The 15,730-nt window shown below is 41.2% G+C and overlaps 1 protein-coding gene across 8 annotated transcripts in view; it reads left to right on the forward strand.

Moving 5' to 3' along the window:
- The window catches only part of aktip (akt interacting protein), a 35,291-nt gene that overhangs the window by 14,682 nt on the left and 4,879 nt on the right, over positions 1 to 15,730 (forward strand). For 7 of the 8 annotated variants that reach the window (XM_048547125.1, XM_048547124.2, XM_048547129.2 and 4 more), the window contains 6 exons: positions 6,640 to 6,749; positions 7,516 to 7,724; positions 8,148 to 8,212; positions 8,301 to 8,401; positions 9,859 to 9,947; positions 10,823 to 10,921. In XM_048547125.1, coding sequence (XP_048403082.1) covers positions 6,708 to 6,749; positions 7,516 to 7,724; positions 8,148 to 8,212; positions 8,301 to 8,401; positions 9,859 to 9,947; positions 10,823 to 10,921 — 605 coding nt within the window. In that variant the 5' untranslated portion in view covers positions 6,640 to 6,707. Of the gene's footprint in view, positions 1 to 5,173; positions 5,195 to 6,639; positions 6,750 to 7,515; positions 7,725 to 8,147; positions 8,213 to 8,300; positions 8,402 to 9,858; positions 9,948 to 10,822; positions 10,922 to 15,730 lie in introns of those variants that run through there. The other variant, XM_048547130.2, reaches the window with a different exon arrangement.

Raw genomic sequence — 15,730 nt, forward strand, 5'->3', positions numbered from 1 at the left:
GTTAGACAAAGTCAGCAGGTGTGATCTGTTTTGTATTCCTGGAAGGCCTTCAAGGTGCTGCACAGGTGGCTGCTAAATAAGAGCCATAGTGTTAGAGGCAATGTACTGGCATGAGTGGAAGTTTTTCTGACTGGCAGAAGGCAGAGAGAAGAGATGAAGAGTTTTTTCGGGATGGTGACTAGTGGAGTTCTAAGGGATCCATGATGGACCACAACTGTTCATGTTATATCTTTTTACAATCTGGGTAAAGGAACAGAGGGCATTGTTGTTAAATTTTCAGATGATTTTAAAGATGGGTGGAAGCTGCAGAAGGACTTAAACAAGCTAGGAAAATGGGCAAAGAAGTGGCAGATGGAATACAGTCTGACAAAGGCAGAACAGTGGTACAGTGGTTAGCCCTGCTGCTTCATAACACCAGGCACTGGGTTCAATTGCAGACTGGAGTGATTTGTCTGTGCTGACTTCTCAATCCTCCTTGTCTGCGTGGGTTTCCATTATGTGCTCTGGTTTCATCCTACAGTCGATAGATATGCAGGCTAGATGGACTGAAACTTGCAGAATACTGAGGCCTGAGTAGAGTGGATGTGAATATGATGTTTCCACGAGTTGGAGAGACTAAGACCGAGGGCACGGTTTCACTGTGAAGGGACAACGTTCTTTCTTTTAACTGATTTTTGAAAAGGAATTTCCTTGGCTAGAGGGTGGTGAATCTGTGCAATCCACTGCCTCAGAAGGCTGTAGAGGCCAAGTCGTTGAGCGTATTTAAGATAGAGGTTCTTTGACCAAAGGAAATCGATGGTTATGGGAGAAGACAGGAAAATAGGGTTGTGAAGCATATCAGCCATGTTGATTAGTCTAATTCTGACCCTGTATGTTGTGGCACAAGGCCACACATGGGCAAGGAAACATCATATGATCACAAGTTGACACCACCTTTTTTGGAAGGAAATGATGAGTTAATTGCCACAAAATACCAAGTCTCTGATTAGTTCTTGAAGGCATGAGTTTTTGTCTTTGATAGTCCACTTGGATTTTTGGTTAATGATTGAGGATTCAGTGACTATAGTTCCTGCTGAATATAAAGCAGAGGTGTATAGACAGATAGTTGGCAGTTAACATTTGCAGGCCACTGACCGTAAACACACATTAGCTGGTCTATTTTGCTGTATGTGGGCACAGACCACCTTATCTGAGGAGATAAGACTGGAAATAGATGTTGTGTAATCATTAGCGCATGTCTCCATTTCTGACCTTCGCTTGAGACAGATGACTCCAATTGGGCTATATTTAGAATGCTGTTTTAATTTGCAGAACAGAAAGAAAACTATCTTAGTGAAAGTTGGGAGGGGTGTTGTGATAGCATGCCTGCTGGTGTACTGTTAATTTTTGTATCAAGTTGCTTTAAGAGTAAAATGCTGTGGTTGATTGGTTGACAGGCATAAAGATGTCGGTGTTTTAAAACACCAAGTTGTTTGGAGACAAAGGATGAAAGGTTCGTAGAAAATTTTTTTTAAAAGGACTTTTAAGATTGATCCTGTCTCTCTAGGTGAGAGTCTTGGGAGCACTTCCAAGGTAGTGGAAGTGGAGTCCTTTAATTTTTTTTGTTGGTTGGGTGATTCTGCTCCCTTTGTCAAATTGTATTTCCAGTCTTAACTATCGTTTGTAGTGCGCAACTGTTAGGGGAAGGCAAACAATGTCCTCTTCCCACAGCAGTCATTGAATTCAGCAATATGAAGGACTGTAAAGCCAGTTTGACAGCTACTGTCTAAAGTTGGGTATGTCTGATAAGTGGCATGTTTGAGTGCTGCAGTAGTAATGGGTAGGGTACCTAAGATGCTGCTTGGCCTGCTGTGTTCATCCAGCTCTGCACTTTGTTATCTCAGATTCTCCAGCATCTGCAGTTCCCATTATCTCTGATCACAAGGATACCAAGTAAGTAGGTTGTGGGGGTACTAGGCCAACTAAGTAGGGCCCAAAGTGGGAAGAAGGAAAGGTGGTAATGAGGCCAAGTAAATGCTGCAGTGTTGGGATGGGTGTGAAAATCTGGCCTGACAGGGAGGGCAAGTATTGAGTCCCATGGTACAAAAGGGTGGTCACAAGTCAGGTCTAGCAGGATGGGTAGAGGCAGGTGTCCGATTTTAGGAGGTGCGGATGTCCCTGGGTAAATGTTGGGGTAGATGTTGAGTTGGGTCTTGGGGGTTTAAGTTCATGCTGTGTTGGAGTGGTTGTCAGGTAACTGTGGTAAGTAAATAGTTATTCTGGAGTTAGATCACATATTCAACAGTCAAACTTGCTTGATTTTGTAAAACTGACTTTCAAGGGTTTTAGCTGGAGGGGAGTTGTCTGGCAGAAAGTTCAGTTTTACAAGGCATTTCCTTTTGGGCGTGTGCTACATTCTGTAAGGTCCCCATGTGTTACACTGATTTACACAGAAGTAATAACTGGATAGGCAACTTTTTTCATGCAGCAGCATTGGCATAGACTGGGAATGAATTCTTTAATCATGCTTTTTCAAAAAAGTGCTGATTTAAGTGTGATAATTGCACTTAAACTTTAAAATGAGCATGAACTGTATGAAAGGAAGCTCTTCAATTATTTTGGTAGCCTTAAAATGTAAGGGTCCGCTCACCTTCTTTTCAAATAAGATTAAGTTGTTTTAAAAAGACATGTCAGAAAATTAAAATTTTCTATTAAGCTGCCAGCAATTCTGTCTGGCTCAACATAGAATCTTCTGAACTGCCAGAAGTTGTCAGTGTTTACTTCCTGAGTAACCTTCTTTAAGATGGCCACACTTCCACAGAGGATCTTTTCTCTTCTCTCTCCCTCCCCCCCCCCCCCCCCCCCCCCATCAAATCTGCCAGACTAGACAGTATGACTGTATCATGACTTCACAACTCTCAAGTTAATTTTTTTTCCTCTTTAATTTTAACCTGTTTTTCTAATCTACCTGTTCAGAGGTGTGTAATGACATCTCTGAAGCAGTTGGTACTTAAACCTAGGCCTCTTGGTCTATGGGTGGGAACAATATCACTGCAGCAAGAAGGCTCCATCAAGGCTACTGCATTTGGAATTCCCAGGCATTCTCCCATCAAAGTACTAACTATAACTTAGATAACCAAGGTGTACGGCTGGATGAACACAGCAGGCCAAGCAGCGTCAGGAGCAGGAAAGCTGACATTTAGTACAGAAGATGTGGAGAGGAGACAGACAGGTCAGGGCAGGGAGTGTTGGGGTTGGGCCGGGGGGGGGGGGGGGGGGGGGGGTTATATCTCAGTCCAGGGAGGATGGACAGGTCAAGGGGGTGAGATGAGTCTAGGAGGTGGGAGTCTGCTTAGCTTCTGAGATCAGATGCGATTTTGGGCTTCTTACAGTGTGGCCTAAGGTGCTGCTCTTTGTATGCTGTTGTTTCTTTGTTTACACATGTTAATTTCTGGATGTTTTGGGCCTGACCCTTCTGGCCCCACTTCCATCTCCTACCTACTAACCTCATCACACCCCCTTGACCTGTCCATCCTCCCTGGACTGACCCATCTCCTCCTACCTTCTCACTTACACTCACTTTTACTGGCTCCATCCCCGCTTCTTTGACCAGTCTGTCTCCTGTCCACCTATCTTCTCCTCTATCCATCCTCTGTCCACCTCCCCTTTCTCCCTATTTATTTCAGAACCCCCTTCTCTTCTCTCATCTTCTGAAGAAGGGTCCAGACCTGAAACATCAGCTTTCCTGCTCCTCTGATGCTGCGTGGCCTGTTGTGCATGTCCAGCTCTACACCTTGTTGTTCTCAGATTCCCCAGCATCTGCAGTTTCTACTAACTGAATTAATTTCTGGATGTGTTCTTTTCATTTGAAAATATTTTTACAGCAGCTATGACAATGTTGTGATCCAGTGCAATAGTTTTGTGTGCATCTGTTTTTACAGACTAACTGTTAATCACTGCCACCATTTTTTTCCCTCTGCTAAGGCACTAACTAACTTAAAGTCCTAATTATGCTTAGAGCCCTTGAATATCTTGCTTCAGTGTTCTCATTTTCAGGCTGTATTAATCTTGATCCAGTAGTAGCACTTTGACCTGAGTTGTGGGCTTAAGTTCCCATTGCAAATTTGAACAACACCCTAGGCTGATACTTGAGCATGGTACAAAGGAAATACTGCACTGCCCAGAGGTGCCATCTTCAAGATGCAACTTTAAAGTTCCAGATTGCCCTTTTGGGATAAAGAAACATTCATCTTTCTTCTGGAATTGTGTCCTCGCTGGTATTGAGCTTGACAAATTCCCATGTAACATTATCTGGTCATTAATTTGTGTGACATTGCAAACTGTTTCAGTTACAAACAAATATTTGTAATTTAGTATATAACTTTTCAAGATAGCAAAGAGCATTCCAGCACCTTTAAAGTGGACAGCTATTATGAAGGAGACTGTCTGATCCTGGTGGTTGACTGACTATTGGAGCAATAGAATGCTTAATCTAGGCAAGTATTCTTTGCCTACTGACTGTGTTGTTGAATTACAACTCTGCTGAAGTAAATTCTTTAAATTTCTCCCCAACTCAATTTCTTCCTAAAGATGCACCATGCCTAATTGAAGCTGTCCTCATAGAGGAAAGGAAGTATTTTGTAATGTTTAATAGCCAGGAAATTACAGTTCTTTTTAGATTCTGAAATATTTAGAAGTATAACTGTTTTAGTCTTCAACTAATATTTGCAACTTTTTAAAGTGTACAAGTTTGACAAATGCCAAGACACTACTAACATGACCTCATGTTACTAATTTTAGATGAACAATTTTCAGTTGTAAAGACCATGTGTTATTCTCTTTTTTCTTTTTAACTTTTTTAATTGTGGACTGAAATGGGAAAAGAACTGTCCTGAAGCTAAGCTGTGCTGAAAGATTTACTTCATGTTTTTTGAAAAAAGGTGGCCTGATGATTCCAGTAGGCACGTTACACAATTGCTAGTTCAGGCAGGTGTAATTGAAGGTGTAGATGAGCTGGAACTAAGGATGCGTACAGTGATTCTGCCGACAGTAAACAGCTGGTTGTAGTCCAGCCTCTCTTTTTGAAAAAGGCTTTCTGCTTGCCAGGACCCTGAACGGCTTGGGCCTGTGAACAAGCTGGCTGAAAGCCATTGCAGCTCTATCCAAGATGGAGAATGGGGGGAAAAGTTGTGGCTGTAAGACCTGTTCTCTTGAGGTATTTTGTTTTAGAGCTAATTTCTTAGACTTCTAAGAGCATTAATTACTGTTTTAAAAGTAATTACATTGTTTTGGAACTTCAGAAGGGGCAGGGAAAAGATGAAAACAACAGCACTTAAAAAGCCGGAAGAGACAATGCAATGACTGGGAAGAGAAACAGAAATAAATCTGCATGGCTGTCTGACCCAGCAGTGAGCCTGCACAATTGCCTCTGCCCTTGAGGCCACTTTTGGAATGCTGCGATAGGAAAGATGTCGTGAAACTCGAGTGTTCGGTAAAGATTTGCAAGGATGTTGCCATGGCTGGAGAGTTTGAGCTGTAGGGAGGAGCTGAATGGACTTGAGGCTTTTTTCCCTGGAGCAGTGGAGATTGAGGGGTAATCTTGGGTTTATGAAAAAAAATGAGGGGGCATGGCTAGGGTAGAAGACAAGGTTTTCCCCAGAGTGGGGGAATCTAAAACTAGAGGGTGTAAGTTTTTGAGGGGAGCATTTTTTTCTAAAGGGACTTGGGGGGGTTACTTTTCCAAGCTGTGGGTGGTGTGTTTATGGAATGAGCTGTTGGAGGAAGTTGTGGTGGCTTGTACAGTTACAACACTTAAAAGACATCAGGATGGGTATATGAATAAGAAGGGGTTAGTGGGATATAGGCCAAATGCTGACAGCTGGGACCAGATTAATTTAGGATATCTGGCCACCATGAATGAGTTGTATCGAAGGGTCTGTTCAATAACTCTGCTTGGGATGCTAAAAGCCTCTAAGTCTGGAGAGAATTTTTAAAAATTGCTGTGACTTCTGAAATATTGTCTGAGACATTGTGTAAACTGGTCACTTGTACCTCTTGCAAACCAGTGAATGTATCTGGAGAAGGAATACAGAGACCCTTTATCCTTTTCAGCACAAAAATCACCTCAGCAGGTCTTGTGAATTGGAGGCCCAAAACTGCTTTCCTTGCCTTTCCATCTTTCAACACCCAAGTTTCTTTAAAATGTATGTCTCCCCATAATGGGGAATTTGTAAGGGGTTAGCATTCTCTAGGTAGTCGTTTGCAATTGGTTTACAATGAGGCCTTAGCACTAGCTGTAGTCTATTTGTAATAAATAGTTGATCATAAAGCCCAGACCAATCTCTTCTGTCAACATTGATCTAAACCGGTTAAATTGAGGAATTCTGCATAGATTTAAAAATCTTTCACTATTTTAGCGACTGAGAATAACAAGTCTTGATTTTCAGTGCTAACCAGTGAAATGTAATAGTTACCAGGAATAAGAATTCTATCCACTTCAAAAAGGAGTGTCCATCTCCTAACTCTAGACTGCCAAAGCAGCCTGTTTTCAGATTCCTAGATTTGAAACTGTTGTATGGGGAAACCGAATTGTGCCTTGAAATTTTTTACACCTACATACCAATGATTTATAAATTTCATGTTTTTTAAAATCTTTTCCAGAATATAAAGTGGACTAGAGAGATTCAAGCAGGGGTACAGCTGACTTGGTCGTGAAGCTGATACAAGTAATGAACCCTTTCTGGAGCATGTCTACAAGCTCTGCTCGAAAGGTAATAGAGGAACATTTGCCACAAAAATGATGGAGTAAAGTAGTCTCAAATGACAGGTGTTGCATGAGAATAAGTGAAAAGTCAGGCCTAGTGTTTAAAAATAGCACTTTTAAAATTTCCCTGTGCAAAGTTTTCTTTTCCTTTAAACTTAATTTTTTTCCATCTTACCAGGTATTAAAACTGAATTATGAATTATTTGAAGTACTCTTCCTGAAACAAGTAATTAGCATTGGATGACTTTGCTATACCACAAGTTGCAATAACTTGTAGGATGCTGGTAGTAAGTCTGACAACTGTACAGTGATAACAGCTAATTGTGTATGACATGGCTAAAATCTATGGCAATTCACTTCCCTTCCTCACTATGAAAACTGGTCTTTGAGATTTGAACAGGTGTACTGAATGGTGGATAATATGCTTTCGGTTAGTGGGACTAATGGGGAAAGTTTGCGATGTATGAAGAGCACCTTTCTTTGCTATTAAAGAATTTTTTTAAATAATGGCCTGCTTTGATATTTCCATGTGTTGCCATTAGTTAAGTGGAGGGATGGCGGTTATTCCATCCATGCTGACCTCCAGAACTATACGTATTTCCTTCTCATTGTGAGGCTAAGATTAATTCTTTTGTGTTATGTTGTATTTTTTCAATTGGTAAAGCTAGCTTGCTTTACAGTACTGTGTGAATATTAGTGTTATTTTGCAATTACACCAGAGTGAGTGTAGAACACTGAATTTTATAATCTGCTTTCCCACAATTGTTATACAGAAATCAGACAGTGAAGAAAGAGGTTTGTCAGGAGAACAGAAGACCAGTCCTCCACGTTCTCTATCAGCCAAGAAACAGTTGCCTTCTATACCAAAAAATGCTGTTCCTGTGACTAAGCCCATTTCTCCTGTCACATCTACGCAGCCAACTAATGGGACACATGCTTCTTACGGTCCCTTCTATCTGGAATATTCTCTTCTTGCTGAATTGTAAGTAGCACATCTCGTATCTTCACTGTGCTTCGGTGTGCAGATGAGTGCATCATTCTATGATGATCTGCTGTGTCCAGCTTACAAGTTTTTTTTAAAAAAAAATAATAAGATTGTGGATGCAAGAGAAATGAACCAAAAGACAAAGTACCAGAGACCTCATTGAAGTGAGCTAGCACAAGATTGAGAGAAAGATGTTCGTTGACTCAATAATATTAAGTCTGTTTATCATCCACCTGAGCAGAGTTCTAAATCTTGGTCACATCTTTAGAGAGCCTGAAATACCAGCTTTCCAGGGGAAAACCTCATTGGGAGTTAAAGTAGGCTGGTGTGTTAGAGTTGGAGGGTTAGTAAACTTGAGATTGGTTCATGGAATTCCTTTGGTCTTGATTAACAAAAATAATTTTGTGCTTTAAATTGCAGTACCTTGGTTGTAAAGCAGAAACTGCCTGGTGTCTATGTACAACCCTCATATGGATCTGCATTAAGTAAGTCTCATTGTAATCTAAATGGTTTTACTTTCATGTGTTTTGCTTTGCAATTTTGTGAAACTAATTATTTCACATCTGTTTTCAGTGTGGTTTGGGGTGATCTTTATAAGACATGGCTTGTACCAGGATGGTGTATTTAAGTTTACTATTTATATTCCTGACAACTACCCAGACGGTGACTGTCCTGTAAGTAATGAACCTCTTCCATTTTAATTTTTGTCACATTTTGTTCATGACCCAGGCAATGAAAGCCACACTGCAATTTATGCAATAGCGGGTTACAATGCAGTCTGTTATCTTTAAAATGGCTTTACTTAAAGTTCACCACCTCCCATCAACAATTGTTTCAATTCAGTGCAAACCCTGCTAATGTAAGGAGAGCTAACTTGTCTAAGTGCAATAAAACAATTTCAAAAGCAAGACTGCAACTAATCCAGAATTGAGTCAACTCTTCCTAGTCTTATTCAATTTTACGTACACATATTTCCCTCTTTGCCTCCTTCCCTTGAAGTTCTTGGGACAAATTCCTGTCTTACCTTTCCGGTGCAGTCTAACCAGACTCATGGCCATTGGTCTCCTGTTTAACCAGCGTAGTCTTGTGTTTGCAATATACCCATGTGGATCTTGGTTTGGTGCTACTGTAAACCATGAAAACCAGTTGTCTGATCTAGCCAATCTGGAGTTAAATTACTTCCTTGGAGTCCATCTACAATGACTTGTGTAATGCAGGGAGGTAGAGGAAAGAAAAGTATTTCACCTGTCAGCTTTATAGGCTTGGAGTGGACAGTGCCAAGGCCTAGTTGGTTAGTACTGATTTCAAATCCTGTTACTTCATTCCTGCCTTGATTTCTGTGCCATGAGTTTACAGCAATCTACACATCATTTCGTGTACAGAACTGACTTGCCTATCTGGGAGCCTTTCTGCTATGGGCCTCATTGCATGCAGTCGTCATGCAGGAGCAACTATTTGTTCCTAGCTTTAGGTCTCGTGTATTGATTGCTGTAGAAGAGTAAACGTCACATCCAGAACTTTGAATGTACATTTGATGAAAATGTTACAAATGAGTTTGGTACTGTGGAAGCAAAATTGTTTAATTTGGCACGAAATTTCATTTAATATCTCAACTGGATTCTAATTTTTTTTATGTACTAGTGCCAAAAAAAAGCACTGCAAATATTTAAAAAAAAAACCTGATGCCCCTGCTAAAAGTTGCTGGGTTGAAAGGTTGGCTGCTAAAACTTACCTATTCTGTTTTTAATGTGAGAACTCTTGATGTAACACTGCTGAATCCAGTCTGAATTTGAATAATGAAACACTCCCATTTGCTCACCAAAAACAAAAGCAGGACCCTATGAGGCAGCCAGTGCAGAATTGAAACCTTCAGTATATTTAATGCTTGGAAATGTTCAGTTCTGCCAACACTAACAATAGTTAAAGAAATCATTAATTTTCATTTTACCACTGTTCTAACTCCTGTGCTTAGAATTTTCCAAAACCAGCAATTGCTAGCCTCAAATTTAATAATTGCAGTTGGAAACTTAAACCTTGGAGAGAAGAAACTTCTATGCAGAAGACAGCTAACTTAGCTTTTTTAAATAAAGGTACTAATTTGGATGTTATCTTTTATTTTGCATTGTTTTAGCGCTTGATGTTTGATATGCCAGTCTTCCACCCACTAGTAGATCCAACAACAGGAGAATTGGATGTAAAAAGAGCATTCACAAAGTGGAGGTTAGTCTACGATGAGCATCCGATTACCATTGCTAAGATTGCATATTTCCACTTTCTAACATGGCTTTGGTCCATTCAAAAACCCTCTTCTGTGCCTTCACCCCCTCAAGATTTAACTAATCCGATTCATTCCTAACCTGCCTTGCTGCTGCTACATCTGTGTAATCTCCTCAATCCTTCCAGATGTGCTGTTTGACTACTTGCAGTTCTGACTTTGAATTGCTTCAGCTCCATAGATGTGAATCTATGACAGATTTTGGGCATTACCGTTCAATTGTCTGCTATAGACTAGTATCAAATTTTGCTTTATAATGCTGCTGTGAAATACCTTGGGACTTTTTTTTATCTATACGGCACCTTTTTTAAAAATGGAATAAGTTAAATTTTTATATAATTGGTTTGAAATGCTGACTAATCTCACGTGTTAAACTTCAATGGGATATTTTATGGTTTGCCTATAAGTATATATGTTTATGTTTTCTATTTTTATAGAAAAATGAAGCAAATTTAGTTAATTTAGCATTGTATTGGTTTCTTTTAAATCAGTCATACTGGCTAAAGATCAGCTTCATCTGCAGGCGCACATGTTCATTTTGAGTGCAAATCCTAAAGTGAGTTGTCTATTTCAAAAAAACCTATGCAATTTCTTATCCCCTCACCCCCAGAAAAGATCAGTCTAGGCTGTACACTTGCATGTGTTTTTCCATAGAGATCCATGAAAATATCTGAAGGAATCTAGGAGGTGGGGGGGAAATACTGTCCCACTGCACACCACCTTCCTGTAGGTTTTTAATAGAAGAAGCAAATGTAAGGAACTTGGTGACTGCATGAATCTTTCTTAAAGCTGTTTTGCTAGGATACTCTTCTTCCTACAGACGGAATCATAATCACATCTGGCAGGTGTTGATGTATGCTCGTCGAGTGTTTTACAAGATTGATACAGTTAATCCCTTGAACCCTGAAGCTGCAGTACTGTAAGTAACAAAATGTTAATGTTAATTTTAAAACAGATCTCTAGGACTTTGCTTCTAAAGGAATGTTTGTTTATAGCTAGGATTTTTTCATTTCAAGAAAAATGAAAAATTTATTCACCATTTTTTATTTCAACTCCAGCCCAGGATGAGTTACATCTTGAGGTAAACTTTGCTGGGACAGTCTACTTTTTTTCTTCTACATCCTTATGTAGGCCTTTAGGACAAAAGCAGACTGCTGTGAGTGCTGCAATACATACAAGTCATGACAGTTCCCTGCATATCTGATGCTGATCCCCAAATGTGACTTTGGCATCTGTTTCTCCGTTGACCACAAGAATGGCAAGCAGGGCTTAGCAGGTACTGCATGATTGGATGGTCTGCAGAGTGTATTATTGAAGGAATCCTGAGCCCTGGCGTTCTTAGCAATCAAGCTGAATTTGTTGCCTTCTGTGGAAAGGAGTCTTAGACCAGAAGACACAGGAGTGGAAGTAAGGCCATTCGGCCCATCAAGTCCACTCCACCATTAAATCATGGCTGATGGGCATTTCAGCATCACTTCCCTGCACTCTCCCCGTAGCCCTTGATTCCTTCTGAGATCAAGAATTTGTTGATCTCTGCCTTGAAAGCATCCAACGTCCCGGCCTCCACTGCACTCTGCGGCAATGAATTCCACAAACCCACCACACTCTCTGGCTGAAGAAATGTCGTCTCATTTCAGTTTTAAATTTACCCCCTCTAATTTTAAGTCTGTGCCCACGGGTCCTAGTCTCACTGCCTAACGGAGACAACTTCCTAGCGTCCACCCCTTCCAAACCGTACATTATCTTCTAAGTTTCTATTTAGATCTCCCCTCAACCTTCTAAACTCTAATGAGTCTTCCCAACCAGTTCACTGACGTTGGTGTCAGGTTGCAGTAATGTTTTGACGTAGCAGGCAGCTGGAATCTCTGCCATTTTTACAAACAGTGTTAAGTATCAGAAGAATTGTGGATGTAATGTGGAGGCATTTGAACGGGAGAAAGAGCAGTTTGAGGTATGAAGAAATAGGTTTTTTGGGGCAGTAACAGGCAGAAACAAAGGTTCTGCCCAGGCAGTCCTGTTTGTGGAGTTTAGGGTGAAAATAGAAACAGGCTGTATGATGTTGGGGGACTGAGCCAGGGGAGATCCTCAGATGAGGTAAGATTTGACAGTCTTGGCTCAAAAGTGAGGGTGCTTCTTTTGATGCTTTGTCAGCTTCAAAATTTCCAGTTCATGGGCAGAGCTGCCCCCATTCACTGCAGACATACAATTCCTTTTACACATTCATCCCCATTGGTATAGTCTTAGGGTTTTCCACTTTCTGTTTTGACAAAAGGTTTAAAAAAAAAAGGCCTGAACTCTCCATTCTCCTCCACTTCTACCATTTTTCTTTTACCTGACCAAGCTCACCTTTCTTTTGAACAACTCTTTAACTCTCCTTTGTTTTGTTCAGGTCAAAGTTGGACACCCACATGGGCCCCAGTTATGCCTGTTTCTTTGTAGTGTACGTGGAACGTTTTGTTTCAGTCTTGCTCAGGGCCCCTCCCCATAGCTTCCTCCAGTACATCAGTTATATCATCAGTATTGCTTCCCCCTCTCTCTCTCTCGTTCAAAAATAAACTTTTCCAGTTCACTTCCAATTTCCATCCTGCCCTTGCCTTCATCTTATCCATCTCCAACTCCTCCCATCCTTTGTTTTTGGGGACAAGCTGGCCACCAGAAATGCAAATGTCTCCATGGCTACCTTTTTGACTAGACATTCTACCCTGCTTCCTGTAAGATCTCCCAGCTTCTTTATTTCTGTTGCAGTGGTCTGATGATACCACCTTTTTTTGCAGGGTTGCCTCAAAAAAATCCACTTTTTTAAAAAAATCAGTGGAGGATTCCCCACTTGTGGTTGAGATGCCCTCTTGTCTGGCCCATCTCCTGCATTTCTACCCTCACCCCTTCTCTTCGCTCCCACAAGGATAACACAGAGCCCCAGCCCTCATTTACTTACCACTGAACAGCGTCAAAGGATTGGAGATATAATTCCCATTACCTGTAATGGGGTGCCACAACCAGACACCTTCCCATCCCCTCTCTTGCCTGTATTTTCAGGAACCATTCCTTCTGGAACCCCTGGACAACTTCTCTATCCTAACACCTTCACACAGATTTACAGAAGGTTTAAAGCCTTTGCATTTAATTTGTTGCTCCTCCTCATGCAAGGGCTCAGCCAAATCTTTCTTTCAGGTGAAGCAGCCATTTGTCTGTACTTCATTTGCTGCTCCTCCAACATTGGAGATACTAAACACAGGTTGGCTGACAGCTTTACAGGCCACTACATTCTGTCTGTGAAAAGGACCAAGAGTTTTCAGCCGCCTGCCACTTCAACATACCACTCTGTTCCCAGGCCAACATTTCTGTTGCAGGCCTGCTGCAGTGTTCCAGTAAGCTCTAAGAACGTCTTATTTTCCACTCTGGGACGCTGGAACCTCTGCAGCTCAACATTGAGTTGATTAACAGTAGAGACTCCCCACTCAATATGACATGGATTGTTGAGGGGGAGGTGCCTAGTTATATATAGCTGCTGTTAATTCTGAGTGACCACACTTGAAACATTATCTGGGGACAAAGTGGAGTTACTGCCAGACCTGAATTTTGTCAGGAGTTTCTGTTTTGTTTAAATCAAATGCTGCCATACTCACTGCACTCAGCAATTCAGCTGTTTTGGCCAAGTTTGAACCAAGACTCTGATTTAAGTTCAGGACCTGGTGAGTGGCCCATGCTGAACCCAAACGCTGCTGTAATGAGCAGGTTATTGCTCAGCAAGTACTGCTTGACAGCACCATTTATAGCACCTGCCATCACTTAAATGATTTGGGAGTGGACTGATGGGGTGTAATCGGTTGTACTGAATTTTGTCCCTGTATTTTGATGTACAGGACATCCTGGGAAGTTTTCCAAATGGTCAAGTAAATGCCAGTGTTTTCTGTCCTTATCACCCTAATGACTGTGCCTGTTACTCTGGAAGTTCTTGCACCCTTGCTGGCCCTACGCTCGGCCATGTAGAGGACAGATCTGCACAAACCCTGACCCTCTGAGTTTGCTCTCCCCTGCCATTCACTGAGGCCCATCATAGAATTTAATTGCTGGTGATTTACTGTCACTAATTCTGTGACCTAGTACACTGAAGTGCCTCCCCAGAATTGATGTTTGGTTCCCCCTCCAACTCCCTGACTTCACTGAATAGTGACCAGTCCCAAAGACTGGCTCACCTCCCTGATCTGACTTGACGTGGATTGCATTTCCCTCAGCCCAGATGGATTTCTTTACAGCACCTTGAAAGACTCACATGTAATCTCCATTGATTGCATTTGACCTGAAGAATCAACTGTGGCTAACCTCTCTGCGCTGTAATCTGACTAGCCCCTTGACTGGTTGAGAGACAATACGACCAGACTAACTGGAGGCCACTGTTATCTCTGTAAAACTCCTTACCTTTGGTTTTCTCCTGTTGGCATTTAGTCCAAGCACATGCAGCATTTGTTGCAAAAAGCTGCACATGCTGTACCTCTGTTAACATGGCACAGTGTCAAATAGTGACATGTCCAACTTCCAACACTTTGCTCCTCAGTGCTGTCTGCCTTATGCTTCTGTACTAAAGCAGACTAGAATCAATGATGGCCAACCTCTAAGCTGGCATTAAAAAGCAGTATGAGACACACAAGATGCCTGACTGCATGCGTGCAGGTAATATAGATATGCAAGCTGTCTGCCCTTTGGCACAACTGACTTACTTCAAACATACAAGCCCTGTTTGGGGTCTGTCGTTCCAAAACAGATGCTAAAAGTCATGATTGAATTGGGCTGAGGCCAAACGTTGGCATGATGCTGGTGGTTTGCTGATGACAAGTTGTGCTTAAAGGATCTTGGAGGATCTATGCTTGTTGACTTCAAAGTCCCTTTGTTCAGAAGAAATTATTCTAAAGTGAGTTGGCCAGCACAGCCATTCTGCAGGTTGCAGTGAATGCTCATGAAATATTACCAGGTACCTGCTATCCATTACCAGTCAAGTTTTTGTGCCATCGACCCTTCTTTGTGGAGAGGCGAGTTGGGTGTGCAATGCAGTGGCACTGTATGCTTATTGCATCGAAGAAATGAAGACTTGTACTGACACTTTTTTGACTCTTGAGTAACGTTATCTTGCTCACCATCTTTCTCATCTCGGATGAAAAAAATCCAGCCTGTGCAATTACTTTCACAGCTATAATTAAGAATAATTGAGTTGTTTGACATGCATCTTGTGTAACAATTATGGGTGTTTGGATTGGACTGTACTCTTCAAAAGATTGTTTGCAGTAAACCTACAAAAATATTGCTAATTATCATGAGTACTTAATTTCAGAGCATTGTTCAGTAAACATTAGTGGGCATGAAATTGACAATTTAACTTGCAATATTGCCAAAATTTGCCTGCACTACAGATGTTGACTTTTGTTTGGGATGTTGTGATGTAATGTCTAACTTCTAATAAGCTGCACAACAATGTCAACAAGTTGTGTAGTTGTGGATGCACAATTCACATTGGATTCCAGGGAAAATGCAGTTTCGTTTGAATCTGGTTGTTGCATGCAGAATATTTTTGCCTTCTAGTAATGCCCGGAAGATTCGTTTAAAGGCAAAGCTATTGTGAAAACCTGAATAAAGTAACTTTCAAAAGCAAACGCTATCAACTTCTATATTTCGCTCTTGCAAAAAGCTGCAGCACAGAGGGATTTGGGGATCCATGTACATAAATTGCACAAAG

This window comes from Stegostoma tigrinum, chromosome 16, assembly GCF_030684315.1.
Source record: "Stegostoma tigrinum isolate sSteTig4 chromosome 16, sSteTig4.hap1, whole genome shotgun sequence".
Classification (NCBI taxonomy): domain Eukaryota; kingdom Metazoa; phylum Chordata; class Chondrichthyes; order Orectolobiformes; family Stegostomatidae; genus Stegostoma; species Stegostoma tigrinum.